This window comes from Poecilia mexicana, unplaced genomic scaffold, assembly GCF_051168715.1.
Source record: "Poecilia mexicana isolate PSO_F unplaced genomic scaffold, ASM5116871v1 scaffold_13, whole genome shotgun sequence".
In the NCBI taxonomy this organism is placed as follows: Eukaryota; Metazoa; Chordata; class Actinopteri; order Cyprinodontiformes; family Poeciliidae; genus Poecilia; species Poecilia mexicana.
In genome coordinates this window covers 7,119,590-7,146,370 of record NW_028263382.1, presented here as the reverse complement: position 1 = coordinate 7,146,370, position 26,781 = coordinate 7,119,590, and the positions used below count along the sequence as shown (strand labels likewise).

Sequence of the window (26,781 nt, the reverse complement as noted above, 5' to 3'; positions counted from 1 at the left end):
ATTAAGGCTGCGAAGCGGCTCAGTGTGTCTGTGTTGTTCTGAGGCCGCTGGAACAAACGGGGCTGAAGGCTCGACGTAATGAGTCTGTGCATGCTTGTCTACTGACATTTAGGCTAATCTTTTAACTACATGTGCCGCATTCATGATTAATGAGATTAAGCCCTTTGCTGTCTGAACTTGGTCCGTTTGGTTTGCACTCGTTTGAATCTGAGTCTGTTGGCTGAAAATGGTCTTAATAAAACAGAATCAAGATGCACCCTCCCATGTTTGTGTATTATAGCTTTTGCGGGTTCCTGCACAGGTTTATTAAAAAAAAAAGGTTGAAGCTTCACGTAGAAGACATGGTTGCTGTTTGTCGTCTTGTTTAATGTCAGCATTGTAAACTTCATGCTTTAAAATGTTGGTAACTTCCAACTAGGCCTGTCGCGAGAAACAATAAATCAGTTAATTTCATGATAAATTAAAACAAACTCAGTAGTTTCCATTTGCGTGGTTTTCTCTTTTCTATAGGAAATACACATTTTTGGACTTCACTAGCCACCGTAGCTGGGCATTTTGTAAAAATGAGCCCTTCGCTGCTGCCAATTCTACTACAAGGGCTGAAACGATTAATCAGATTCATTGTGATTAATCGATTAATAAATTAGTTGACGATTATTTAAATAACCAATTAATTGTTAACGATGTATACAGACTCAAAAAAGGCAGTTTGAACATAGGAACATAATATTCAGAGCAGTAATTAAGCCAAAACTGTACAAAAAATATATACATTTAACATTTAAGATGAAAAATAGTTTTAGCTCCGTCTGATTTAAATCATGTAAAACTAAAAAACTCTTGTTAATGACCTTTGCTATCCAATTACTCAGTTAATCAAAGAATGATCACAAGGTCAGGCCTACACTGTACTGATGATGAGGTCTGAGCTTTTCACATGTTGATGTTGGAAGGATCATTTTAGCTGCAGCTATAAATGATCAATCGTTCTCTAAAGGAAGGCTGCTACTGCATTTTAGGTGTGGTAATGTGTTTTTATTTCAAAACATAACTGAATTATATGTTTATTTGCTAGTTTAAATGGATTATTAATATTTTTTTAAAGTAAATTTAAGCAGTAAGATGAAAAATCTGTAGAATATTAACCAATTAATCATCAGAATAATTGATCAATAACTAAAATAATCGCAGCCTTTAGATCGTTGCCAGACAAGGTGTAGCTTTTATGGAGAAAACAAAAACTAAGAGAAAACATAAAGTTAAGAGTTGAAATAACAGCAAATAACGCAAATAGGAGAGTAGTAGAAGAAGAAAATGTGCTGGAGGAGGGGAAATATGATCACTTTTAGATGTTCTTTGATTTGGAGTCACTAACCCAGTAAAATATTAAACTGCAGAAACTCCTGTTGGGACAAAATACCTGTTGCTCTTTATGAGTTTCTTTTTCAAGCTCATACTTGACTTTCTATTTGTTACATCTTTTGGGAGTCAGTGCCAGCGAGTGCCAGATTAAAGTGACTTGATCAATGTCAACAAAATCGTCCTAATCGGGACATTTCTGGTTTATTTCCTGACTCGTAATGTTTGCCATTTGTTGCTGTTTGAGTTGTAGGAACAGTTCTCACAGTCTAAATAAGCATCTCTTTGTTCTTCAGCAGCCCTGCTGGCTAAATGTTAGCCTCAAAGTTAGCTTTACCTTCACCTTTACTGAAAAACACATCCATCTCCTCTGGAAGAACCACATTCAACCCGCAGATAATCTCCTATCTGGTAAATAAAACGTTCAGAAGAGATTGTGACTCAACTGACGGTACAAAATTATCTCTGTTTTTAATTACGTTCTGTGTTTCTACCTAATCGTCATCGTTTTACACAAACAGCCATTTATTGACATATACTACCTCTAGCATATGGTGATCTTACATTAAGGGAAGGAAAATGATACTAATTTGTTTGTTTGAGACACATCAGCTTCAGTTTCCGTTTATTTTAATAAATGTTTTTATTTCTGTCATTTGTGAATGGCTGCATGAGAACATTTTTCTATTTTCTATAAAAACTTAGAAAAGCTCCAAAATATTTACTCAAATGTGCTTCTAATTGGCTTAATGTGGAGATTTAATGAGTGAGGTGTGTATTTCCCAACGCTGCGTTTCCTCAGCCGCACGTTTAAGGGCCGTTGAGTTGCAGAATAAATCCTATTTCCACAAAGTAAGATTAAAGGATCTTAGTAAATGGGAAAACTTTTAAAGAAGTTTAGTTTTCCATCAATAATCTTGGATCTCAGTGCTGCCGAAGTTGCACAGATATTAATATTACTGCTAATGTTGTTTTCTCCAGGTTGAAAAGAGCTTCATGTGCTGGTTGCAGTTATTTCCATATTTACGAATAGGCCTGTGGCAATAAGCAATAAATCATTTAATTGTATGATAAATTAAAACGAACTCAATAATTTCCCTTTTCTTGGTTTATCTTTTCTCTCTTTCTACCAAAAAATTTTATGATAAATGTCCTCAGTCTGTTGTTCTGGCCTTTGTTTGAAGAATAATTTTGTTTGCAGAGACTTTACTCTTTATTTGGTTGGTTGTTTCTGTTGTTTTGTTTATTTAAAATGTCTTCCAGTTCCAGTTTTAAATGTTTATTGACCTTTCAATTTCATGTTTAAATAACAATAATATCATTTATCACAATAAATTCTGGGACAATTTATTGTCCAGCAAAGTTTGTTATTATGACAGGCCTATTGGCCGATATCATTTTTGTATCGATATTAAAATGTGGTCCATCACTGATTTTCAAAAATACTATTGCGGTTGTGGAAGATAATTGATATTTAATGCTAATGTTACATTACATTAAATTTTGCCGTCATCAAATCTGTTGGTTAATACATTCATTAATTCTAAACAGGTGGATTTTTAGCCTTGATTTACACCAACAGTGTTCCAGCTGTTTTGCAGTTTTATAGAAGTTTGTTCCAGGTTTGTGGGGCGTAGAAGCTGAATGCTGCAAGATGGGAATTAACTTTGGTTGCTCATATTAGCTTAATTTTACTCATTGGACCAATACCGATACTTTAAAAAATGACTAAATTTGACCAATTTCGTATCAGGTTTTACTTTCTTGTGTTTTTATTTTGTCAGTGTCACTCAGCCACTCTCCCTTCACCGCTCCACTCTTCCTTTTTTTCTTTTTTTACATTTTGTTTATGAACTCTGTTTTTACAGTAGGTTTATGTCCTGCTTTCTTCCCAGACATTTTGTTGCCACAGGAGCTCCACTGTAATCGCAGCTGTAAGCTTTGTTGTTCGGAGCGCCAAAGTTCACTCCACAAAAATGTGAAGCGGCTTTGGGAGCCGAGGGACCGTCGAGCTGCGGTCCCGGGCTGTGTCTGTTCTTCTGACGCTGCACATTGTCAGTGATGCTGAAATGCTGTGTTGGGAAATGTCCCAGAGCGACACATTTGTTGTTATTATAGGCTACAGTGAGTAAACAATAATCCACTTTTTTCTACCAAATTAACGTCATTCTTGGCTTAAAGGTCCTTTAGAATTGAAATCATTTAACGTGGGGAATGTTAAAAAAGAAAATTGAGAATGAGAAAACGTTCATGAATTTCTTCCTGCTTCTTATTTCTAGAAAATAAAAGCTTAATAATACAAAATTACTGTTGAGTTTTTCACATTGTCTTATATAAATGTTGACCTTATTTTAACAGTCGTAACAATCTAGAAAAATCTGGAATTTGATTTCCGTCTGTGGTGCTGCAGCATGGTTAGCATTCAGATGCTAATTTAGGCTAACTACTATTAGCATAACTTGGACACAACAACAGTCAATAATCAAAACGGTTTTTGAAGCGGAAATTAACCCAGTGGGCCAAAAGTAGCGGCTTTGTCTTATATCTGTTATGATCCGTGTTTCTGTGTGTTTATTTTTTAGATTTTCTGTGTCCTGTTTTCCTGTGAGTCTCTGTCCTGTCCTCCCCGTTCCTGAGTCTCTGTCTCTGCGTCTTCCCCGTTGATTGTTCCCAGGTGTTTCTCGTTCCCTTGATTACCCCGTGTGTATTTAAGTCCACCTGTTGTCTTTGTCTCTTGTCGGGTCCTTGTCTTAGTTTGTCGTTTGACGTCTATGCGCTCCAGTTGAACTGTGAAGTCCTGGATAGCGTTTGCGCCTTTTTCCAACCCTGCTATCAGTTGCTACCGGTAATTAGCTGTGTGCTAGTTTCTCCGCCGTGCTTCCTGTTTTTGGACTGTTCTGAGCTTTATTATTAAATTCATCATCATTATCACCGTAACCTGGGTCCTGCGTCTCCTCACCACCACCCACAACCATAGACATAATATAAGGATAGACGCCTCATGCCCCGCTGTCGCCTATTGTCGCTGACGAGATTTAGGGCGGCCATCTTGGAGCGGTATACCACTCTACTCGGTCCTATGTGTTTAACAGGCACAGTGACGGATCAGCGCATTTAATCGATCATAACACGCTTTTTTGTTACTGGAAACCATATTCAAACATCTATCAAAGCTACATTTATAAACAATTGTATTATTTAAGTATGTTATTTAAGTTATTTAAGTATTTAAATATGCTTAGTGGCTAAAACAATAGAATAGGAATGGAATATTCTGATATTGATGTATAAAGAGCATATTACAAAGCACACAGCCGTTCATAATTTATTTAATAAATTATTTAGTAATATCAATACATATTTAAATAACTATACAACACAAATAAAGATTCATAATGGCACAAATAAATAATTAATACTGAATTTTATATATATATATATATATATATATATATATATATATATATATGTTTATATATATATATGTTTATATATGTTTATATATATATATATATGTTTATATATATTTATATATATATATATATATATATATATATATATATATATAATTTTTTTAAATAAAATAAAAAAAAAAAAAAATATATATATATATATATATATATATATATATATATATATATATATTTTTTTTTTTTTTTTTTTTTTTTTTTTTTTTTGCCGACTTCTAGCTTCAGAGATTCAGCAGTTGAGATTAAGTCCAAAATCTGATGAGATCCATCCTGCTGCAGTGAATTCGTCTCTCTTTATAGATATCTCCCTCTTCTTCCTCACATCGTGTCTTTATGAAACTTTCAAAACAAAAACGGAAGATTTGGGATGTATCTTACTAGTGAAAGAATTACATATAAATAATAGTCTTTACCACCTGTGTAAACTTTGCTGGTGAATGTTATAACACATAAGTTTTATAATATGTGTTATATTGTTTCATTTCTAATGCTCTTGTGTCATATAATCTAAGTCAATGTTAGAGAATAATTAATATTTTTAGATGTACAGAATCTCAGTTAGTCTTCATAGCGGGGCTGAACCCGTATTACACCGGGTTCAGATACCAGCTAGGCGAGATACCAGCTAATATTAGCTGGTATCTCGCCGGTGGACATAAATACAGTAAAGTAATATTCTAATATATAATATAATCACAATATATACACAATAATATGTCCATCTTACTTGTGAAATGCTGTCTGTGGAGCCCTCACATCAATAATCCATAGATCCGAACAATAATATCCCTCAGAGCTGAGGCATCGTCTATTGTTTTGATTGAGGAAAGTAGGAGTTTATACCGCTCTAAGATGGCCGCCGTATTTCCTGCGCCGGAGCAGCCAATGCGGCGTCTACCCTTATATTATGTCTATGCCCACAACCACCTCCTGACAATATCGGTGTTGTTAATGCGGAGCGCTTGTGCATCAGATTTACGGGCGTACCAGAAACAATAATAGAAAGGTTCCGACTTGGGACTTTATGTAAAAAAAACATAATAATAAATTAATGAATGTGGTAAAACAAAAATGTTAGTATTAACTCCCTTTGTCACTTAGTGCTGACTGCATCTTTGCATGTTTTAGAGTCTTTATACTCCAGTTAATGTTTAATCAATTACTAAAATAGTTTAGTTTAATCATTGATTCATCACGATTAATCCGGTTAATCGTTTCAGCTTGTCAATAATTAGAGGCATTAATAGGAACAACTGTTGGTTTTTGGGTTGCTGCATGTTTTTGTCTTATATCTTAAATCTTTGTGGCTATGAAAGGGATGGTGTGGAGCTGTTTCCACTCAGGATGTTGCTGGATAATCTGGAGACCTTTGTGAGAATCCTGATGTTCCTCTGAGATCAGAAGAGTTTTACAGGCAGCCACTCAAGTGTGTGTGCGTGCGTGCGTGCAGAGTTTAGGCTGCTATTTAATGCTGTGGAAGTGTGTTTTGTCCCTTGCCCAGGCCCCTTCAGCCAGGAGCTAAATTCCAGTCGAGCGAACAAAGGAGGCGGTCGTGTAGGGGATGGGGGGAGGTTTGGGGCACAGCGGCAGGGACCCAAGAAAGACGAGATACAGAGCAGAACCAGAGACAACGGGCTCTGTTTGTCAGTGTTAGGCCTAATAAACGCAGAGCAACACACCCTCTCCTGTGTCTTTTTATGTACTTGTAATGCCATTGTGCAGCGTATCTCTCCTTTGTGAGTGTCTAGGCATAACAATATTGTTCTTGCTTGACTCTTTGTTGTTCCTGTTCCAGTTTGAAAGGGAATAATTGGACAATAAAGACACACGACTGCTGACAAAGCACAAGAGGAAGGTTCCCCACAAGCTCATCTTCAAAGTAGCACAGCCAGCAGGAAAGCAGGAGGAGGCTTGGCTTTTTCTCCTCTGCTTTGTGTTTCTCTCTTGTTCAGGTATAAAAGATGCATCAGGATTTTAATTATGCGGGCAGCAAAAGACGCAGATTAACCTTCAGGACTCCAGTTCCTGCAGCGCTGAGTGACAAGAAGGACGTGTTCATGTTCTACATTTATATAGCATCTCTGATTAAATGGATACTAATTTAGACAAACCTATCACGATTTAACCATTTCTTGTCAGTCGATATCACCGATTATTGATTAGTTTGTTGTTTTAAATATCTGAAATACTGCCCAACAGGCGGTGTGAGCTTTCCTGTGTTATCAATTACTTTTTATTTTTAAGCATTTTTGAGACACAAAACCTTAAACTGCTGCTGTGCAAGTTACCCAGTAGGTTGTTGCTAGGTAACCGAATTTGGGGAACTTGAAACTGCTTGTTACTCACTCACTTTTTGGTTGCTAGGTAACCTAAGAGTGAGTGAGTTGATGCCACTCACATTGATATTCAGTGAATATTCTATATACTGAACATACAGATGTGTTACCTATTGATATTGATCATGTCTGTTGCGGTTTATAGTCACTGATTTATTATCCAGGCCCACTGAAAAAAGCAAACTGAGGAATTTGAAAACAGAAAAAATTATTCACCAATTCACCATCTTTCTCGGGTCTCTTCCTCTTCTGTAAAAATCCTCTCATCTTAAAATTAATCCAGGAATCTCACCAGGAAGTTACCCAACATTTAGCTAAGTCGTGTTGTAAGCACAACTTTCTTAGGTTCCTTTCTTTCAACTTTTCTCTTCCTCTACTTCAAACTGCCGTAGTTTTACTTCACTCCTAAGAGCAGCGCAGCGCACAGTAGCGAGCTTCACTCTGCAAAAAATCAGAAATGTTGGTTTTTCAAAATAAAGTAGATTTTAATGTTTCATGGTATTTTTATTAATTTCAAACTGTGATTATGGTTAGTATAAGTGCACAAATGTGGGCTATATATGTATTTCATATGACTTGCATTGTTTTAGCATTTGTTTGAAATAATCCTGAAGGTGTGGCGCTTTTATTTTGTCGTGGTGGTGCTCCACCATCAGAACATGCAGAGGGAACATTATGATTATAAATGATGGAGTTTATTTCTAGAGATAAACAGTATTAGTATTTCTAGATCTGTGCCGCTCATGATGACATTTTGGAGGTTTTTAAAACTTTTTCCAGACTTTTGGTCATAATTTACGTTGAGGCGTTGCATGTTTGGACAATTATTCCCTTTGGCTCTGGATGCTTGGCTGATTTTTGGTCTTTCTTTTGTACATTTGGACTGTTGTGATGAGTAACCATGGCAACAAGGAATTATTTTTACAACTGGGAGCAGCTGATTAGCATCTGAAAAGCTCAAATAAAACCTGAATTGCAATCAGAGAAGTTGGAAAGGAGACTTCATGGACACAGAGAGAAGTCAAAACCATCGCTTCCATTAATTATTTCCGATCATATCCCCTACTCTAACGTCTCTCAGCCCAACTTTCTAACCATATGGCCAGAGGTTTAAAAAGGAGCATTTAAAGCACAGGAAGTTGGTTACAGGAGGGCTGATTTTAAGGAAACAGAGTAAATGGTCATAGTCCTGAATGAGGCATTCGACAGCAGCTTTTTTCCCCCCACATTACTTTCTCGCAGCAGCACAAGCTGAGCATTGATTGGATCAATACCAGTGAGTCAACAGTTTCCTGGCTGCTTGCTAAGCTTCCCAGTTCTGCGTCCGAAACCATTCCCAGTTCCTAATTTCACCTCTAGATCTCCTCCGAGTCTTTAAGCAGCGACCCACAGATTAGATTTCACACCTAATGGACGGAGAATGTGGGAATGAAGAAGTGAAAACGCAGCAGAGGTAAACGAGTGGAGAGGAAGAGGGGTGATAGCGAAGAGGAGTGATAGCGATCCCAGTCGATAATTCTCCTTAAAGCTCACATGAGCAGCTGATGCACCGTGCACTTAATTCAATTACACCAGTTCCCTGTGGACCTGGGTCTGTGTTTACAGCGGCGACCCACATCAATCTAAAGGCTCTGAGAGGAAAGACGGGCGGAAGAATGGAGAGACGACGCAGTAAACGGGTGGAGGAGGAGAGTTTCATCCCTCATTCTGGGCTTTAACCAAACTAACAGCTGACCTCCTTAAGTCATCCATCCGTCTGTCCATCCATCCGTCTGTCCATCCATCTGTTCATCCATCCATCTGTCCCTCCATCCAACCATCCATCCATCCATCCATCCATCCATCCATCCATCCGTCCATCCGTCTTGTAGTTTCGTTTTGCTCGGGTTCAGGTTGTTGGGTTTTAAATAATCCCGGGTCTCGTTTGTATGGAAGAGAAAATAATTTATTAATCCGTGTTTTTGTGGTTTTTATCAGCTGGAATAAATGTAAATCTGAAACGGCTTCAACGCTCGACTCACTTCACTGCTTTGTACTTTTGTTTATTATGTTTACTGTAAATCACATTATTAACTGTCTAAAAAATGAACTCCTCCTGATGGTAGAGGGGGAAACTTCAGCTCTGGAGTTGGACTGGCTGTCTGCCAGTTCGATTCCTGGTCAAACTGGCCTTGGGCAAGACACGCCCCCTGATGATGTCATCAGCCTTTGAGTGTCTTATAGAGGAAAACGGCTGCGTATGCAGGGGATGCATCAGTGTCACGTTGTTTTATTGATCAGGAAGCAGCAGATAAAAGCCTCCAGTTTGATTAAAGTGAAACAAAACCTGCAGAGAAATTAGTTAATTTAGACTTTCTGATGTTTTCTTTTACAATTTGGTAATAAAATAAGCAACAAAAAGGTTTCTGTGAAAGGCTTAAGGTAATTTTATTGATAGTTTCTTGTTCTTTTCAGCTGTTTCGAGAGGTACGCATCATGAAAACCCTGAACCATCCCAACATAGGTGGGTTCCTCTTCCAAAACCGATTCCGTTTCCATGGCGACAGTGGTCCTAACCTCTCGCCCTCTTGGTGTTGCAGTCCAGCTGTTCGAGGTGATTGAGACGGAGAAGACTCTTTACCTCGTCATGGAGTACGCCAGCGGAGGTGAGCGGTCGCTCCACCAACACCGCAGTCGTAAAACTATTGGATTCTGCCCGTTGGATCGATCACTTCTCGGCTCTAAAGTCCAATTTGCTAATTAATTGGAGCTGGAAACTCAATTTTCATTAGAGAAAACTCGCCTGTGGGAATAAAATAACGGCCTCACTGTTATATTTTCTTTATCTTCTGTTTTGCTGATCGGTGAACTGTTGAAGCTGGTTTACGGTTGATCTTTGAAAATACTTTAATTTCATTTAGGTGTTTTCAAGCTTTGGAAATTGTTTGATTTCTGTACAAAGTCCTTGATATTCAAACTGCAGTTTTCTAATAAAGTACAATCTTTATTAGAAGACGATATTTACAGTCAAAACTAAATATTTAAAGATGCTAATATACATTTTTTCTCAGTGTTTCTGACGTTAAATCAGACGAAACGTTTCTTGTTTTAGGTTAGTCAGAATTACTGCAATTATTTCTGTTTGCTAAATGCAAGAAAACTCAGCAAAAACTTTTTTTGTAACCGTCTCAGACCAGTCAGGTCTATAGGGAACATTTAATAGCATCAAATTTAGTTATATTTTAGTTCATTTTGCCTCTGCTGTAGAATGAAGAACACTACCACCAGATATTATTCACAATAATTGAAACAGTCGTTTCTTAGTTCAAGGATGGTGCTGGAAAAGTTTGAAAACTTTCCTTGAAATTTCTTTTTAAATCCACACCAGGTCAGAATTATTCATACGGGCTCCTGAATGTCCTTTAATTAAAAAGTCAAAGTTTTTGGTCATGATTTAGTGCAGCTGGTATTTTCCTGCTTGATTGGTTGTTGGGAAAATCCTTTAAGCAGAACAGCTGCAGATTCCAGGTTCATCAGTTCATCAGTTCAAACAGTTCATTAGTTCATCAGTTCAAACAGTTCATCAGTTCATTAGTTCATCAGTTCATCAGTTCAAACGGTTCATTAGTTCATCAGTTCAAACAGTTCATCAGTTCATTAGTTCAAACAGTTCATCCGTTCATTAGTTCAAACAGTTCATCCGTTCTTTAGTTCAAACAGTTCATCAGTTCAAACAGTTAATCAGTTCATTAGTTCATCAGTTCATCAGTTCAAACAGTTAATCAGTTCATTAGTTCATCAGTTCAAACAGTTCATCAGTTCAAACAGTTCATTAGTTCATCAGTTCAAACAGTTCATCAGTTCAAACAGTTCATCAGTTCATTAGTTCATCAGTTAATCAGTTCAAACGGTTCATTAGTTCATCAGTTCAAACAGTTCATCCGTTCATCAGTTCATTAGTTCATCCGTTCAAACAGTTCATCAGTTCAAACAGTTCATTAGTTCATCAGTTCAAACAGTTCATCAGTTCAAACAGTTCATTAGTTCATCAGTTCAAACAGTTCATTAGTTCATTAGTTCAAACAGTTCATCAGTTCATTAGTTCAAACAGTTCATCAGTTCATTAGTTCATCAGTTCAAACAGTTCTTTAGTTCATCAGTTCATCAGTTCAAACAGTTCATCAGTTCATTAGTTCAAAGAGTTAATCAGTTCATTAGTTCAAACAGTTCATTAGTTCATCAGTTCAAACAGTTAATCAGTTCATTAGTTCAAACAGTTCATCAGTTCATTAGTTCATCAGTTCAAACAGTTCTTTAGTTCATCAGTTCAAACAGTTCATCAGTTCAGTAGTTCAAACAGTTAATCAGTTCATTAGTTCAAACAGTTCATTAGTTCATCAGTTCAAACAGTTCTTTAGTTCATCAGTTCAAACAGTTCATCAGTTCATTAGTTCAAACAGTTCATTAGTTCATCAGTTCAAACAGTTCATCAGTTCATCATCAGTGAAAGTCGCCATGAAGCTTTTAGACCTAGGAATGTTGGTATTGGCAGCATCATGCTGGGGGACTGTTTTACTCTGTGAGATTTTGCAAAAAGGGAACAAATGTTTAAGGCAGGGATGATTCAATATTCACATTAAAACTGGTTTGAAGTGACATTTTAAAGACGTTTCCTTTAAAATGTTTCAACCATTTTGAAGAAAATTTGTGGATTATTCATAAAATTTGGATTTGTGGTTCAGAAACCGGCAGATTTAAATAAAATGTACAATTTTCTGCCAAGAAATGGGGTCCAATTTCCCACCACAATGAGTCTGTTTATATCTGAGACTGAATGTATAGTCTGTGAAAAAATACATAATTTATTTTTTAAAAAGTCACTGATATTTATCAAGAGATCCACCTGGCAGATCCACTTTCGTCTTAATATGCCAAACCCTAGAATTGAATGAGGTCTGCACAGTGACAGTTTGAGTGTTTTGTTTTTAATGTTTCTGCAGGCGAAGTGTTCGACTACCTCGTGGCTCATGGCAGAATGAAAGAGAAAGAGGCCAGAGCCAAATTCAGACAGGTGAGTTCAGCAGCAAACCATGGTCTGCGTCCGTTTCCTGGCTGGTTACAGTGGAGCTGAACTGTTTCAATGTTCCTGATGCAGAAAGACGGAAAAAAACACGAGTTTTCATTTCTGCACTTATAAATCTGGATAACAGAAGATTCAGTGTGGAAAACGTTTTGATTTTTAAAGACTTTGTTCCTTATTCAGCTCCAAGTCTTTGAGGGTGGAAAGCCTCCTTACCATCACCCTAATCTTTATCTTGGAAACTTTTATTTTCTTTTTAAATCACTTGAAAAGAGTCGACGAAAATTATATTTTGAACTGGAAAATCTGCATCAATCCTGTGATATTGAACTAAAATCAAAACTGGAGCTTATTGGTTTTACTTTAATTGTTTTAGAGTCACTTTTTATTGATTTATTTGTGCCAAATGAGCTTCTTGTTTCCTCTGTTTCTCCTCAGATTGTTTCTGCTGTTCACTACTGTCACCAGAAGAATATTGTTCACAGAGACTTGAAGGTCAGTTTAATGTCTTTTGTGATATTTTAGCTTATATGTGACGGTAATTGGGATTTTTATTTATTTATTTTTTTACTCGGTACATTGATCACAGTCAATATGATCAGCTGCTGCCTCAAGTAAGGCTGAGGAATAAGAAATAATAATAAGAAATAATTCCTGCAGGAAATTAGAAATTTAAAATTTGCAATCAGCTCACAATTATACAGGTAACACTTTATTTGAAGGGGTTTGCATAAGACTGACATAACGGCTGTCATGAAGTGTCATTTGGTAAATAATGACACTTTTAATACAAAGTAGCTCTAAAAGTTGCTTTGAAAGTCCATTAAAAATGCCAACTTTGTATGATTTTTTAAAATTATGATAATTTAAAGCAAAGTTGGCCTTTTTAATAAAGCGTTATGGTGGGCCGGATTTGGCCCCCTGGCCTTCAGTGTGACACGTTCTCTTCGTTAGCTGTAGCTAACAAAGTGAGGATTGGGGCGTTCCGTCTCTGTTGTGTCCTGCAGGCGGAGAACCTGCTGCTCGACGCCGACTCCAACATTAAAATCGCCGACTTCGGCTTCAGCAACGAGTTCACTGAAGGCAACAAGCTGGACACCTTCTGCGGGTCGCCGCCGTACGCCGCGCCGGAGCTTTTCCAGGGGAAGAAGTACGACGGCCCAGAGGTGGACATCTGGAGCCTGGGCGTCATCCTGTACACGCTGGTCAGCGGGTCGCTGCCGTTCGACGGCCAGAACCTGAAGGTACGCCCAAACTTTACATCTACAGGATAAACGCCTAAATTCATGGATGTTTGCGTTTCTGTGCTCAGGAGCTTCGGGAGCGGGTTTTACGAGGGAAGTACCGCGTTCCCTTCTACATGTCCACAGACTGTGAGGGAATCCTGCGCCGCTTCCTGGTCCTGAACCCCGCCAAGCGCTGCTCCCTGGAGGTAAACAGGAAACTGTGATCAACCTATCAAGGTTATTTGTATTTCAGCAATAAGGCTGTTCAAAGTGCTTGACATCATAAAAACATAAAAATGCAAAGTCATAGAACTGAAACATCACAATCAAACTGAAGCAAATTGATCCAGTCAGCAGGCAGAGAGAGAGGGGTGCACTTACTTTAGCTTTCTCTAACTCAGGGGGTCAAACTCATTTTATTATCATGAATGTTCTCAAAGGGCAGATTTATTTAATATTTACAGCTGTCAACATTAACGCGTTAGAGCTTGCAGTTAATACGAAAATTTTAACATTTTAAAATTACATAATGCAGGTTAATTGAACTACTTATTTTGCCCAAAGAGCCTCTCTCCAGAGCAGGGTTAGCTAGTTCGCAGCAGTGCATTATGGGCAACGAACAGCAGTGGAAGATGAAAGTTTTATGCAACAGAAGTTGAACATTTTTACTGTATTTGAGCTTCTGTGTAGCAGTATTTGTGACTTTTGTCTTACTGACTATGTTGATCAGTCAATATAACTGTCTCCGCCTTACTTGACATCAAGTAAGGTTAAGGCAGCAGAAGTGAGAAATACTGCCACCTGCAGGTTGGAGGTTGAATGAGGAGTTTCTAAATTAAAGTTTAAAACAAAATGGCTTCCTTTAAACCTTCCTGAATATAAAAACCTGGAAAGCTGAGAATCTCCAGACATGTTTGTTTTGGGACAATAAAAGATTTTATGAAAATGTGCATTTAGTGGCGGTTGTTGATGTGGGCGGTTACCCAGGGTGTCATCAGAAAGGGGCGGGGCAACCAAGAACCAGAAAGTAAAATTTATCTGTCAGTTATACCCTGAACACGTTTGCTGCTACTTGTGCCCATGTTTAGTGGAGTAAATTTCCCTGAGCTGCTGTTTGGAACTGGGAGACTACATTACCTGCTTTCTGCTGGAGTGGCTTCTTTTGTTTTTTTAGTAAAATCCTTTTTCTCTGTCTGGCCATCAGCAAATAATGAAAGATAAGTGGATTAACGTTGGTTACGAAGGCGCCGAGCTGAAGCCCCACGTTGAGCCTGAGGAGGACTTCAGCGACAGCGGCCGCATCGGTGAGACGAGTTTTATTTTTATTAGCTTTGCTGTCGCAACTTTCAGGTGATAAAATGGGCTTTTGCACAGCCAGGTTGTTTTTAATGCTTAAACCTTCTGGAAATGTATCTCAGTAGATGTTTTTGACTACAAAGCAGCTGAGAAACAAGGAAATTAGAGACATTTTGAAACAGAAAGTGAGGAGGGAACCTGAGACCGAGAAGGAAGTTTTGATTTTCATCTTTCATTTAGTGTTTTTTGCTGATCGAGACTCTGGCTGCAGCGTTAAATGAAGAAATGCATCTTCAGAGATTCATTCCTGTTTGATTTCTTGCAGATGTGATCGTAGGGATGGGATTCGACAGAGAGGAGGTTCGAGAGTCGCTGGTTAAACACAAATACAACGAGATCACTGCCATGTACCTGCTGCTGGGACGCAAGACAGAGGTGGAGTGTTTCTCTGTTCTCTTTTGTCTTCTTTGGCTAATCAGTAGAATATATTAATTATGGCATCATGATCGCATCTCCCGGAGCGTTGTGTTAGTTTAATAATAGACATGATGGCATTTTGGAGAGAAAATGTATTTAAATCTACTTGAAACTTGACTTAGTTTGTATTTAACTTTTTAACAAATGGATTAAAGTTTTATTCTGTGCATTTTATGTACTGTAAATATGTTTGACTAACTCCTAGATTCTCTCCTGTAAAGACAATCAAACATTAATGTTTCCTTTTTAATAGTTGGAGTAGTTTAAGTGCATTTTTATATTAATTATTTTCATCCCTGGTAAAATAAGAAACATAAATAAGCTTAATATAGAAAGCTATAGTGATTCATTCAGACTTAAATAATTACTGTTGTTAATAAATACTCCATTAAATAATTAAATGTCCCTATGGAAAAAAAAGAAAAAATACTTTTTTAAACTTATTTTTTGAATCAGTTTTATTTATTTCCTAATGTTGTTTTATTCTGTGACATTTTTATTTCACTTATATTTCATGTTCTTGTATTCAAATGAGGGGGAGGAGAAAATTTAACAAAAGAAATAATGAAATGGATTCATAAATACAAAGGCAGCGTTTCTATGGTTACACGGCCTGGACCTAACGTAGTGACAGACGATCATCCGCGCTCATGTTGTCGTTTCGCCTTTCAGACGGACGGCGCCGAGTCTCGGTCGGCCAGCAGCCTGAGTCTCGCTCGCGTCCGGCCCAGCGCCATCACCAACGGGATGAGCAAACACTCCACCTCCTCTTCCTCCTCCGGCGCTCAGTCTTCCTCCTCCGGTCACAAGCCTCAGCGAAGCGCCTCGACGTACCACCGCCAGAGACGACACTCCGACTTCTGTAAGCCTAACGCCCAACATCTCAATAAGGAGGCGGCGTGTCAAACTCATCTTCGTTTTGGTGACTTAAAGATCATGAATGTTTTCAAAATCCAATTGATGAACTTCTTAAAATTGAATATTGAATATCTTGTTACATTGATCAGTCCCAAAATTTTTCATTGTTTTTGTGATTTTTTCACAATGTAAAAAATGAATGATTGTGGTAATAATTAAATATTCTCAAGAAATGTAGCGATATTTGAAGGTAAGGTAATTTTATTTATATTGCTCATTTTCAGCAACAAGGCAATTCAAAGTGCTTCAAAATTTGAACTGTAATTGTGGCTTTTTTTACTCATCATATTGATCGCAGTGACTGCCTGAGGCAGCAGAAGTATGAAATCCTGCCACCTGCAGGTTGGAGTTGGTCATTTAAACACAATGTCTGAAAATGTTGGTGTAAAATATGCAATAAACTCACAATTGTACATTAGCTTGTAGAAGTGCAGCGATCTGTTGATTTTTGCTTGAATCTCCACAATCACACAAAAAAAACCTTTAAAGACTGATTGTTACAATTTGGCACCATTTAGATAAAAACTGTTTCTATTTGATTGATAAAATAATATTTAAGGACTCGGCTGTTTTCTTGAAGGCTCTCTGGAGGCCAGAGGGCCACATAATAAGTTATGGCGTGCCGGATTTGGCCCCTGGGCCTTGAGTTTGAATGTGTTTTAAGGTGGTATTTGTAGGTAAACTGTTTTCCTCCGTTAGGCGGTCCAGCTGCTCCCGGGTCGGCTCACCCCAAACGGAGCCCCAGCGGTGTGGGCGAGGCGGCGGCCCTCAAAGAAGAGCGGCTCTCCGTGCGCAAGCCGAGCGGCTCCACTGTGGGCTCCCGTAGCATCCCAACCCCGTCCAGTCCCATGGTTAGCTCCGCCCACAACCCCAATAAAGCAGAGATCCCCAACAGACGCAAGGAGGTCAATTCGACTGTGGTAAGGCCTCATAATCCAGTTTCCCCAGACTACAGCATTTTAGAGCAGATTTACTAATTTGGAGGTTTATCAATTGAATATATATCAGTTTAGCCTGAGATGAACTGCTGGGTATTTTGCACAGCAGAGGTTTGCAACCATCAGACTGGAAAGCAGCAGCCTCCAGACTCTCAGATCAACTTTAGAGATATTTCCTGGCTTTGATTAATCAGATTAATCGATTTGTTATAAAAGCCACATGAGCGGATGGGTGAATTTCTTTAGGTACCTAATACTGAAAAGGCACATCCTGGTAAACTCTGCTGATCTCATCAATAACCATTAGAACTAGAGCTGAAACGATTAATCGTGATTAATAATTGATAATTGTCAACCAATTTAGTAATTGATTAATCGCTAAATGGAGCATATAGGCTGCTGAGAAAACAACACAATCAGAGCCGTAATTAAACCAAAACTGCACAAAGATATATATGTTAATAAAACTTAGGCTTTTTTTATCTTAGCTTAACTGTTAAAATAAAATCTCCCATTAAGCTCCTTTTTACTGGGAGCCTGTGGTAATTGGCTGACCAGTTCTCACAGGTCAGCCCTGCACTGTGCTGATGTTTGTTCTGCAGAAACAGCGAAACGTTTCAGCGAATAAATGAAAAATCTGCAGGATTTCTGATTAATTGATTAATCGTCAGAATAATTGATTACTGAAATAATCGTTAGTTATTGCCAGACCTAATAGGTTCGTTTTTGTGAAATTTTGTTTTTGTTTACACTTTGCTCCAGAACAACATCCCTGCCAGTGCCATGACTCGCAGGAACACGTACGTGTGTACGGACCGGTCCGGCGCCGACAGACCATCGCTGCTGCAAAACGGCAAAGAAAACAGGTAAAACCTTCGGCCTCCCGGTGCGTTCACCGATTATCTCTGGGCTCTCCGGCTTCCCCCTGTTCAAACATTCAGTGAGACTCCATTTTTATCCTGGATTCCACTTAAACGCTGTTTGCGTTTTCTGGACATTTGGTCGTCTGTATCCGTTCTAAACTGAGCTTGGGATAATTTGTTTTACTGAGACATCCAAGTTCCATCCATTTTAGCTCATGGGTGTCCAAAGTACGGCGCAGGGGCCGTTTGTGGCCCTTGGACTGACTTTGTGCGGCCCCAAGCTGACCTGTCCAGCACACAGGCTTAATGCCGATGGAGAGTTTTTATTTGTCATGAGGGTAAAAATCATTAACAACATAATTTTCTAATAATGAAAAAATTTAAAGTACAGCCCAAAGTATCTGTATTTTTATAAACAAGCTTTTATAATAAGTAGAACCATGTTGATCCAGAGACTTTCACTGAAAAGCCGACTTTGCTGCACCCAAATCAGCTTTTATCCAATTAATTAAACTTGTCTAAATACTGGCAGGAGTTCTGGAAGAAAGTGACCCAGATCCAGTTCTTCTTCTGAAAATAAATTTGTTCAATCTAAATTCCTAAAAAACATTTAATTAGAAGTACTGTACTGTTTTTTCTTTTATTCTGAGCTTAAATTTCTGACGTGTTGAACTACTAAAGGATTATCTTATCTTATCTTAACTGATTACAGACTCTGCAATTAGCTCAGTTAAAAACTTTAATTCAGTCCCTAATTATATTTATAGCTCATATTTTTAGCTGAGTCATGTTCCCCATTGCTGCAACGCTGAGTGAAATTTGAGTTTAGCTGTAAGATTAGTGTTTATAAGTCATATTTGGAGGAGGAGGATCTTCCTCCCATGTCTCTTTCTGATGGCGGTGGGAGGAACAGAAGATCACTTCAGGAGAACATTTTTTAGTTTTTCTGTCTTTCTTCCTCCACCACTTCCTGTTGGATTCAAGTATTACAGAAACCACAGGTTTTTTGTCTTGGCTTTACGATTCATGGGGTGATGTTGGAGGAAGCGAGACAGAAAGAGGAAATGTGAAGGGAAAGGAGTCGACGTGTCCTGACGTGACCCTGCTGCTGTCCCAGAGACCTCGTCAATGTGACGCCGCCCCACATGGCTCGCCGGGCCGATCCTCACATCCTCAGATCGGAGACGGATACTTCCAGAGCTGAAAATGCTCATCTTCATTTGTGCAGTGGAAAAAAACATTATTTACAATAAAAACTGTGCAAATAACAGCAGAAATACTGACGATTAATCGGTTAGTCAGATAAAAACATTGCAACGTTCTGCATTCAGTTATTCAATAAAACATATTTTATACAACATGAAAAAAAAATCCAATTCCTTTTTAAAATAAGAAAAATATTTAATTGCCTAAAATTCAACAACAGCATTCCTTTAGTGAATCGTTCGTCATTTGCAGCAAAAGATGCATCAGCTGCTCTTGACACAATAACAAACTTTTCTGGACGATAAATTGTCCCAGAAGTTTTTACGATAAACGATAATATTGTTTTGAAAGCATTTTCAAGTAATGGCAAAACATTCTCAAAGATATTATGCCAATTTAGATTCTAATGAGCATTTAACACTTTAAGACATTTTAAAATAAATAAACAACTAAATGAATTCTCTGTAAACAAGATTGTACTTAAAAAAATGGATAGTTGAGACCAAAACCCCAAACTGAAAACTTCTATCATCCAGGTTTTTTAGATAAATTGTTGTGAAATTACTGAATTTGTTTTAATTTATTGTGTGATTAATTGATTTAATTTGACAGGCCTAGCATCTGCAGAAAAAACATATTTCCAACGTCAACATGTGAAAAGCTCCGACCTTTCTGCTTGACTTTACATTAATACAGTGTTGGGTTGACCTGTTGATTATTTTTGGGATTAACAGATTATTAATTGGATTAAAAAAGGTGTTTAATAGGAAATTATATTATAGCAGAATTTAAACCAGGTGAAGCTGAAACTGCCACCAGAGGAGTTCTGAAGATATTTACAGACAGAAGATTTTCTTTCTTATCTGAATATGTTCTTTCAGTAAATTGCCTTTTTTGAGTCTGTGGACGCCAGTTTCTAAATTCGTTGACAATTATTTCAATAAATGATTAATCACGATTAATCGTTTCAGCCCTAACTCTGATGGTTGTTTATGACGTCAGCAGGGCTTGCCACAACATTTCTGTGTGGTTTTCATGACGACTCAGAGTGATTCCTGTCTGCCTTGGTTCTCTTCATAAGTCAGCTCCATGTGTTTCTCATTGCCTCACATATTCCTCAGACTTTTTGTTGCAGCTGTTCAGAATACAACTAAGCACAACTGAAGGGCAAATTTGGACTCAAAAGAGAGGAAAAGTCAGATTTATGCCTCAGGTGATGTCACCAGATGAAGTGAAACTTTTATTTTTTAGAAAGGATAAACTTCATCACCACTCAGCTGGAAAACTAGCAGTTATAAGTTAAATTTTATCAACTTTCAGTTTAGAAGTTGACGCGTATCCTTTAAATCAGCCGCCCTGTTAGTTTTCTGCAGCTTTATTTTCCCTTTGTGCTTGTTGGTCATCACCAGCCGGCGTTTCATTGACGTTAAACGATTTTGCTCTGCAGCGGCAGCTAATGGGTCTGGACTCTGTGTGAGGGTGTTATCTAGAGCGTTATGAAAAGCAGCCTGAGGCCACCAATGAGCCAGGGTGTGTGTGTGTGTGTGTGTGTGTGTGTGTGTGTGTGTGAGTGAGATAAAGTGTTGACTGACAGGAAGGAAATTAGATGTGAATAAACATCTAAAGCAAGAAATTATGACTCTTATGGATCTGAACCTTATTTTCTACAAATCTTGTTTTTTATTATTATTATTAATAATAATTTTTCTTCTCTTTTAACTCAGATACCACACAGTCAGACTTAATTAGCTCTGCCTTTATGTTGAGGCGTTCTGTTTATGTTCATGCTTTTCTGAATGTTTTGGGTTTTAATTGTCCTCTCAAAGTGATGACAGCTGCCTTTGTCAACGACTGCTGCATATTTCATGACATTTAATTAAGTAGTTTGTATTTTTTTTAATATAAAACACTCAATTTCTATTGGGCTGATCATTAGCTAGAGGGGGTGGAGCTGCCTTGCTGCTGACATGTGCTGCACAAAAAACTTGACCGATTGATTTAAAGGAACTCAGTGTTTCAGCTGTTTTGCAGTTTTCTGGAAATTTGTTCCAGATTCAACAAATTCTTTAGAGTTGCTTTTGAAACATAATAACTGGAACATTGACGAACATATTTGATGTGCATTTGCTTGATTTTGACAAAATTTAATGTTTATTTCTTGTTGTATGTGTGATGTCATACAGTCTCCAGTTAACTGTATGATGTTTTTATGCTGTAAAGCATTTTGATCCGCCTGCTCTTGTGTTTCTTGCAGCACCTTATCCCACCGCCTGCCGCCGGCCTCCCCCTCCTCCCACAGCATCGCCGGCGCCTCCGGCGTCTCGTCCGCCACGCCGTCATCCCGTCTCTCCAGAGGATCCACGGTGAGGAGCACTTTCCACGGGGGTCAGATCAGAGACCGTCGGCCTCCGTCTCTCGCCCCGCCGGCGTCCCCGACACTCTCTCACGACGCCAGCCCACTGCCCCACGTCAGGAGCCGGGCCCCATCCAACCTGCTCAGCAAGATCACCTCCAAGCTGACCCGCAAGTAAGAGGAGATGCTGAGGTTCACAGTAGAAAACATTAGGTAGAGAGCATCTGATTTTAGAGTTACCTCTTCAGACCTGATGTCCACTGGAATGGACAAGATGTGTTTCTGGGTTTAAATCAATGAAAAAATAGGAATTTGATCATTTGAATGATTCTAGTTTCTTATTGACCAGTATTGGTCTTTAGCATCAGACAGTACACTGCAAAAACACAAAACTTTACCAATTATTTTTGGTCTAGTTTCTAGTGCAAAATGGAAATTAATTGGCTCAAAAAGTAAAATAAATAAAAACATTAAGGCAGATTTCATACTAATGTTGGTTTTGGTTAAATAAAAATGAACTTGTTCAGTTTATTAGTGTGCAGGTAAAGGAAGATGAATTCACAATATGATTTTTTGTGTCTTTTAATGGCCCCTGAGGACTTTCATCTTGGGGATTTCGGCCCTCAGTGCAAAAAGTTTGGACACCATTGTGCTAAGTCAGTAATTCATTAATATTGATGAAAAATTACTAGTTCCATTGGAAGATTATTTCACTAAAAACATGGGGAAATATCTGGTTATAAGTGAAATAATCTGCCAATGGAACAAGAACCTTTTCATCAATAATTATTGACTTAAAATAAGCTGCTATTTCTTACTGAAAAGGTTTTTTTGTTAGTTTTGTCTTATTTCAAGTGTTCTACGATATTAGCACTAGAAATTAGACCAGAACTAGGTGGAAAGATTTTGAGTGTTTGCAGTGTACGAGCATTGATCTGAAACTAGCAAAGAGGAGGAGGAAGTTTCTATTTACCATCAGAAATGTAAGTTTATGTTCATGGCAGCCGCATGGAACTGCTCTTATAATTTTAAATACTTACAGCATTTGAAGTTATTTTGAAAATATTTTTCATCATTAAATTTCAGGATTTTTGTCAGAGTTGAGTGTCCATCTCAGTGGACATCAGGCCTGGGGTATATTAGAAAACATTTAACTATTTAGTGTCATTCTGTAAAGATAAAAGTATCTGCAAGGATTTTACAGCTTGTTTGTGGTTTCACAATTTATTTTATCTCACATTTTATTTTTATGTTTTTATAAGCATAAATGCGGACTTTCTTGAACTGCTTGTAATTTTTTTTAAAAATGTTCATGCTGAATTAGAGTAGAAAAATGTTTTTTTTTTGTTTTTTTGCTCTGTTGATAAAAATGAAGCTTGAAGGGGTTAAAATTAACTTTTTTCAGAATCATTTATATTTTAACAGTTGGATTTTGTTCATTATTTCTGCAGTAACAGCACTTTTTGTTAGTTGAGTTTATTTATAAACCTCAACACAAAGGCCATACAGCTAACTTGCTGCCTCTTTCAGCCCTTTCCTTAACCAGTACTAACCTACCAGCCTTCCTTTAAACCAGAACAAGTCAAATTCTGCCCACATTAATGCAAGACCTGGGTCTAATAACAGTATAGCAAATCTTAAATATATAACCTGCTCAAATTCTCGATTCCATTTTGATCTATATGCAGAAAAATGTCTAATTGAATGAATGAAATATTATGATTTAACAGTGTGTAGTAAAATGTGCAAAAGCTTTGAATTTAAATAATCTTTACACCTGAGATGGTTTGTAAAATCCTAAAAATAGATTTTTCTTTGATAGAAAAACAAGTTTATTTGAAACAAGCAAATTTATTTTTGTAATTTCAATTTGCACAATTGTACTGATATCCCATAATTCATGTAAACTGTGACATGATAAAACATTTTTATTTCTATCACCTAGAAACAGTTTGACCCAGGTCTGCAGCTCAGATTGACTTACTGTATGTTTCTTATGGTCTGTTGTTCTTGGCTGCTTATTGTTGCTTTATCTGTTTGATTTCTTTAACAACTTGGGCCTTTTCTTACCAATCACACCTGCCAATCTTCTGCCCTTTCTTTGCATTTTGTTCAAATTTTATTCTTCTACCTTTGCTTCCTACTCTCATTCTTTTATCCCTTTCACTTTGCTTTTCTCTCTTTCTTTCTGCCTCTAACCTCCCGTTCCTCTCATCTTCTCTTCCTCTTGCCTCGCAGGGTCACTCTTGACCCTTCTAAACGTCCGAGCTCAAACAAGTCCGTGTCGGGCTGCACCCTCCCACAGGGAACAAAAACAGTTAGTAAGTTTTCCTTTCCCATGTTTTCTGGCTGCATCTGTCTGTCTGCCTGCCCCACCCTCCAGCGCCTCCGTCGTCCTCCCTCCTCCCTCCATCTGCTGTCCGTCGCAGCTTGGGGTTCAGTGGTGCAAACCTTGACCTGAGGTAAAGCTGCTTTACATGCAGGAAGTGTAATCCCTGCTTTAGTTCAGCTATAGCTAGTTCTGGGTGATTGAAATCTTTCCAATAATTGAAGATTAATTTTTTGGAAAATTAGATTGTTTTTTCCACCAATGCACTCATTGGGTTACCATAGTTTCCCAGAGCGGCCATCTTCTTTGACAAGCATAGGGATGGGCGATACGGACTTATAATTTTACCACAATATTTTGTGTTAATATTGTGATAAGGTCAAAAATGATGATGATAAACAATTTATTACTTCTCTTTTTAGGTAACTGTATGACTGTGACTGCATGGAGCAGCATTCACGGCAGCACAAACACAAATATTGTTTTGGGAAAAACATTCCCATTTGGGATCTGCTTCCTCTGAGCGCCACTTTCTTAAAGAAGTGTGATTTATTTCACTAAACTGCAAAAATTTGCATATTTTAAAATTTACTGATCTTTACTGATGCTCTAGTTTAACAGTGGAGAAAATGGTAAAAATAACATTTACAATGTCAGTTTCTTAAATCTTTTAACATCATTAATTGAATACTTTTTAAAATATATAATCAACAGTTATTCTGTTGTGCTGTGGTATTTCCAAGCTGTGTTGTCGCTTCTCGATGTCATTTATTCAGTCATGTTTCTTTATGTTGTTAATCCTTGGAAATGTTCATTAATCCCAGCTTATTCACCTTTAATGTGACTCAGTGTTTGAGTTCTTCATGCTGCGTTCAAGGCACGCTCTGACTTTTCATTCCCGTTGTTTTTTCTGTGAGGAAACTTGATTTTTAGTTGTTTCTTCGTGTAGAACAGCTTCACCTCAGAGCTGTCTGTCTGTCTCTGTGTCTCTCTGTCTGTCTGCGTCTCCGCTGGCTCGGTTTCATGCTGCGCTGAAATGCTGCTTGAGCTGCAGCATTACAAGAAAATGCTGCAGCTATCAGCTTGCAAGAAAAAACCTAGTACAGTAATGTTTTCTATTTTTTGTTTACATGGGTTAGGTTTCCTTCTGACTAAGTGATGGATTTAAATGTTGAGTCAGAACAGACTTAGATGTATAAAGTTGATCAGGAGACAGAAACAACTGAACTGTTTTTGTCTTAGTCATAGAAACGGCATCATGTGTTTAGATATTGCCAGGGAAACCAGAGGGACGATTACCAACTCACCAAGAGAATTTCGAAGTGGAGCTTGATCACGGATAAATTGTGCTGTGATCTTTTTATTCTTTTTATTTATTTACTCTATTTTGTCAGTTTTTCCTTTATTTTTCTTATTGTTCTTAATTTCCTTCATCTTTTTACCCTATTTTACTTTTTTATTTTTCCTTTTTCCAAATACTCTTTCTTTTGTTTCCATTTTTCTCTTTATTTCTTTTGCTCTTTTTTATTTTATTTTCCCCTTATTTCCCTTTTTTCTTCTTTTTTCCTTTTTTTCCTTATTTTCTCTTTTTCCATATTCTTTCACCATTTTTTTCTTGTGTTCCCTGTTTTTTTCCCTCATTTTCCTTTTTATTCCCCTCTTTTTTCCAAATGTGGCGTCAACTAGATGAATAATCTTTGCAGAGTTTTGGAGTGAACCAGGTCTGTTTGGTTCATGTTTCAGGTTTTAGCATATGGTGAATGTTCCAGTGTAGCTTGGTTAGTTGTAATTTTATGTAGAGATGGTGACTTAAAACACTTTATCCATTCAAGGTGCAATATTATGGATTGTCTCTTATTTCCAAATGTATTTAGCATATAGAAAAGCTAATTTCAACTTCATTTAACTTTTTATCTCTTTTATATATACTAAAATATACTTAATACTTTTTTTTGTTTGTTTGATGTTTCTTTGTTAGGCTTCAGATTTTTCTCACTTTAGATTTTCTTTTTCAAAGAGCCACAATAACTCAAGAAAATGACTGTTTTCTGGAGCCTTTAACCATGTGTGCTTCAGTAGGGAAGTGAGAGGAAGCATTTGCGTCTGCAGGTCTTCAGCCTTGAACCTGTGACATTTAAAGCGTGCAGCATATGTCTGCGCTCTCTGCAGCACCAGATGCTTGTAAGAGTCGTCTGAGCCTGTTGCAGTCATCCTGACTTACTGACCCGGCATCACTGCTGCTTTAAATCAGGATTAGTTACATAACCAGGATTTATCCTTCTGTTAAACACGGATCACACACACCTCTTCCTTAAGACACATGAGGCTGTCTGGTGACACCATTAGCTTCTCCGTCTCTCTTTGTTTCTCCTTTTCTACTTTTTTATTTCACTTGTTAGAGGCCACTTTTGTTACAACTTGTTTGTACTTTCTTTTTAACCACTTAGAAGACAGATCTAGCATTTTGTTTTAATTTTTTAGGATAATAGTGAACATAAATGAATCTTTTCAAATATCAGTTTGAAGAAAAAGCAAGAATCTTCTGATTTCCATCACCTTGACATTAAAGGTTGTTGAAGATCTTCCCTGTTTATTTTCTGCAGTTATTTAGATTACAGTTATTGATCATTGATTATTTAGGCAGAGAGAGTCTTCATGAACACATCGTCTGGGTTTTATTTTGATTTAGTGACACAATGCAGAGACGAGGCAGTTGTTGCTGTTATAAGAAAACAGCTGATAAGAAAAACCTTTGTGCCAACTAACTTTAAAAAATACAAATTTAATTTAAGAAAATTAAGCAAACATTTGCACCATCTAGTGATCACATATGAAAAGTGCAGGCTTGTTTGTAACTTGCTTATTTTCTTTTTTTAATCTGTAAAGTTAACAACACTGGTTACAAAAAGAGGATTTTCTAAAGAACTTAAACTTGGAGAAATATTTATAGT

General features: G+C 37.5%; 1 protein-coding gene across 3 annotated transcripts in view; it reads left to right on the top strand.

The window, feature by feature from the left end:
* mark4b (MAP/microtubule affinity-regulating kinase 4b) overlaps positions 1-26,781 on the top strand; it is a 61,417-nt gene that overhangs the window by 27,524 nt on the left and 7,112 nt on the right. For 2 of the 3 annotated variants that reach the window (XM_088011615.1, XM_088011614.1), the window contains exons 4-15: positions 9,620-9,668; positions 9,745-9,810; positions 12,145-12,215; positions 12,663-12,719; positions 13,232-13,468; positions 13,537-13,656; positions 14,655-14,754; positions 15,072-15,181; positions 15,896-16,085; positions 16,841-17,061; positions 17,842-17,945; positions 21,403-21,675. In XM_088011615.1, coding sequence (XP_087867741.1) covers positions 9,620-9,668; positions 9,745-9,810; positions 12,145-12,215; positions 12,663-12,719; positions 13,232-13,468; positions 13,537-13,656; positions 14,655-14,754; positions 15,072-15,181; positions 15,896-16,085; positions 16,841-17,061; positions 17,842-17,945; positions 21,403-21,675 — 1,598 coding nt within the window. Of the gene's footprint in view, positions 1-9,619; positions 9,669-9,744; positions 9,811-12,144; positions 12,216-12,662; positions 12,720-13,231; positions 13,469-13,536; positions 13,657-14,654; positions 14,755-15,071; positions 15,182-15,895; positions 16,086-16,840; positions 17,062-17,841; positions 17,946-21,402; positions 21,676-23,739; positions 23,823-26,781 lie in introns of all 3 variants that reach the window. The other variant, XM_088011616.1, reaches the window with a different exon arrangement.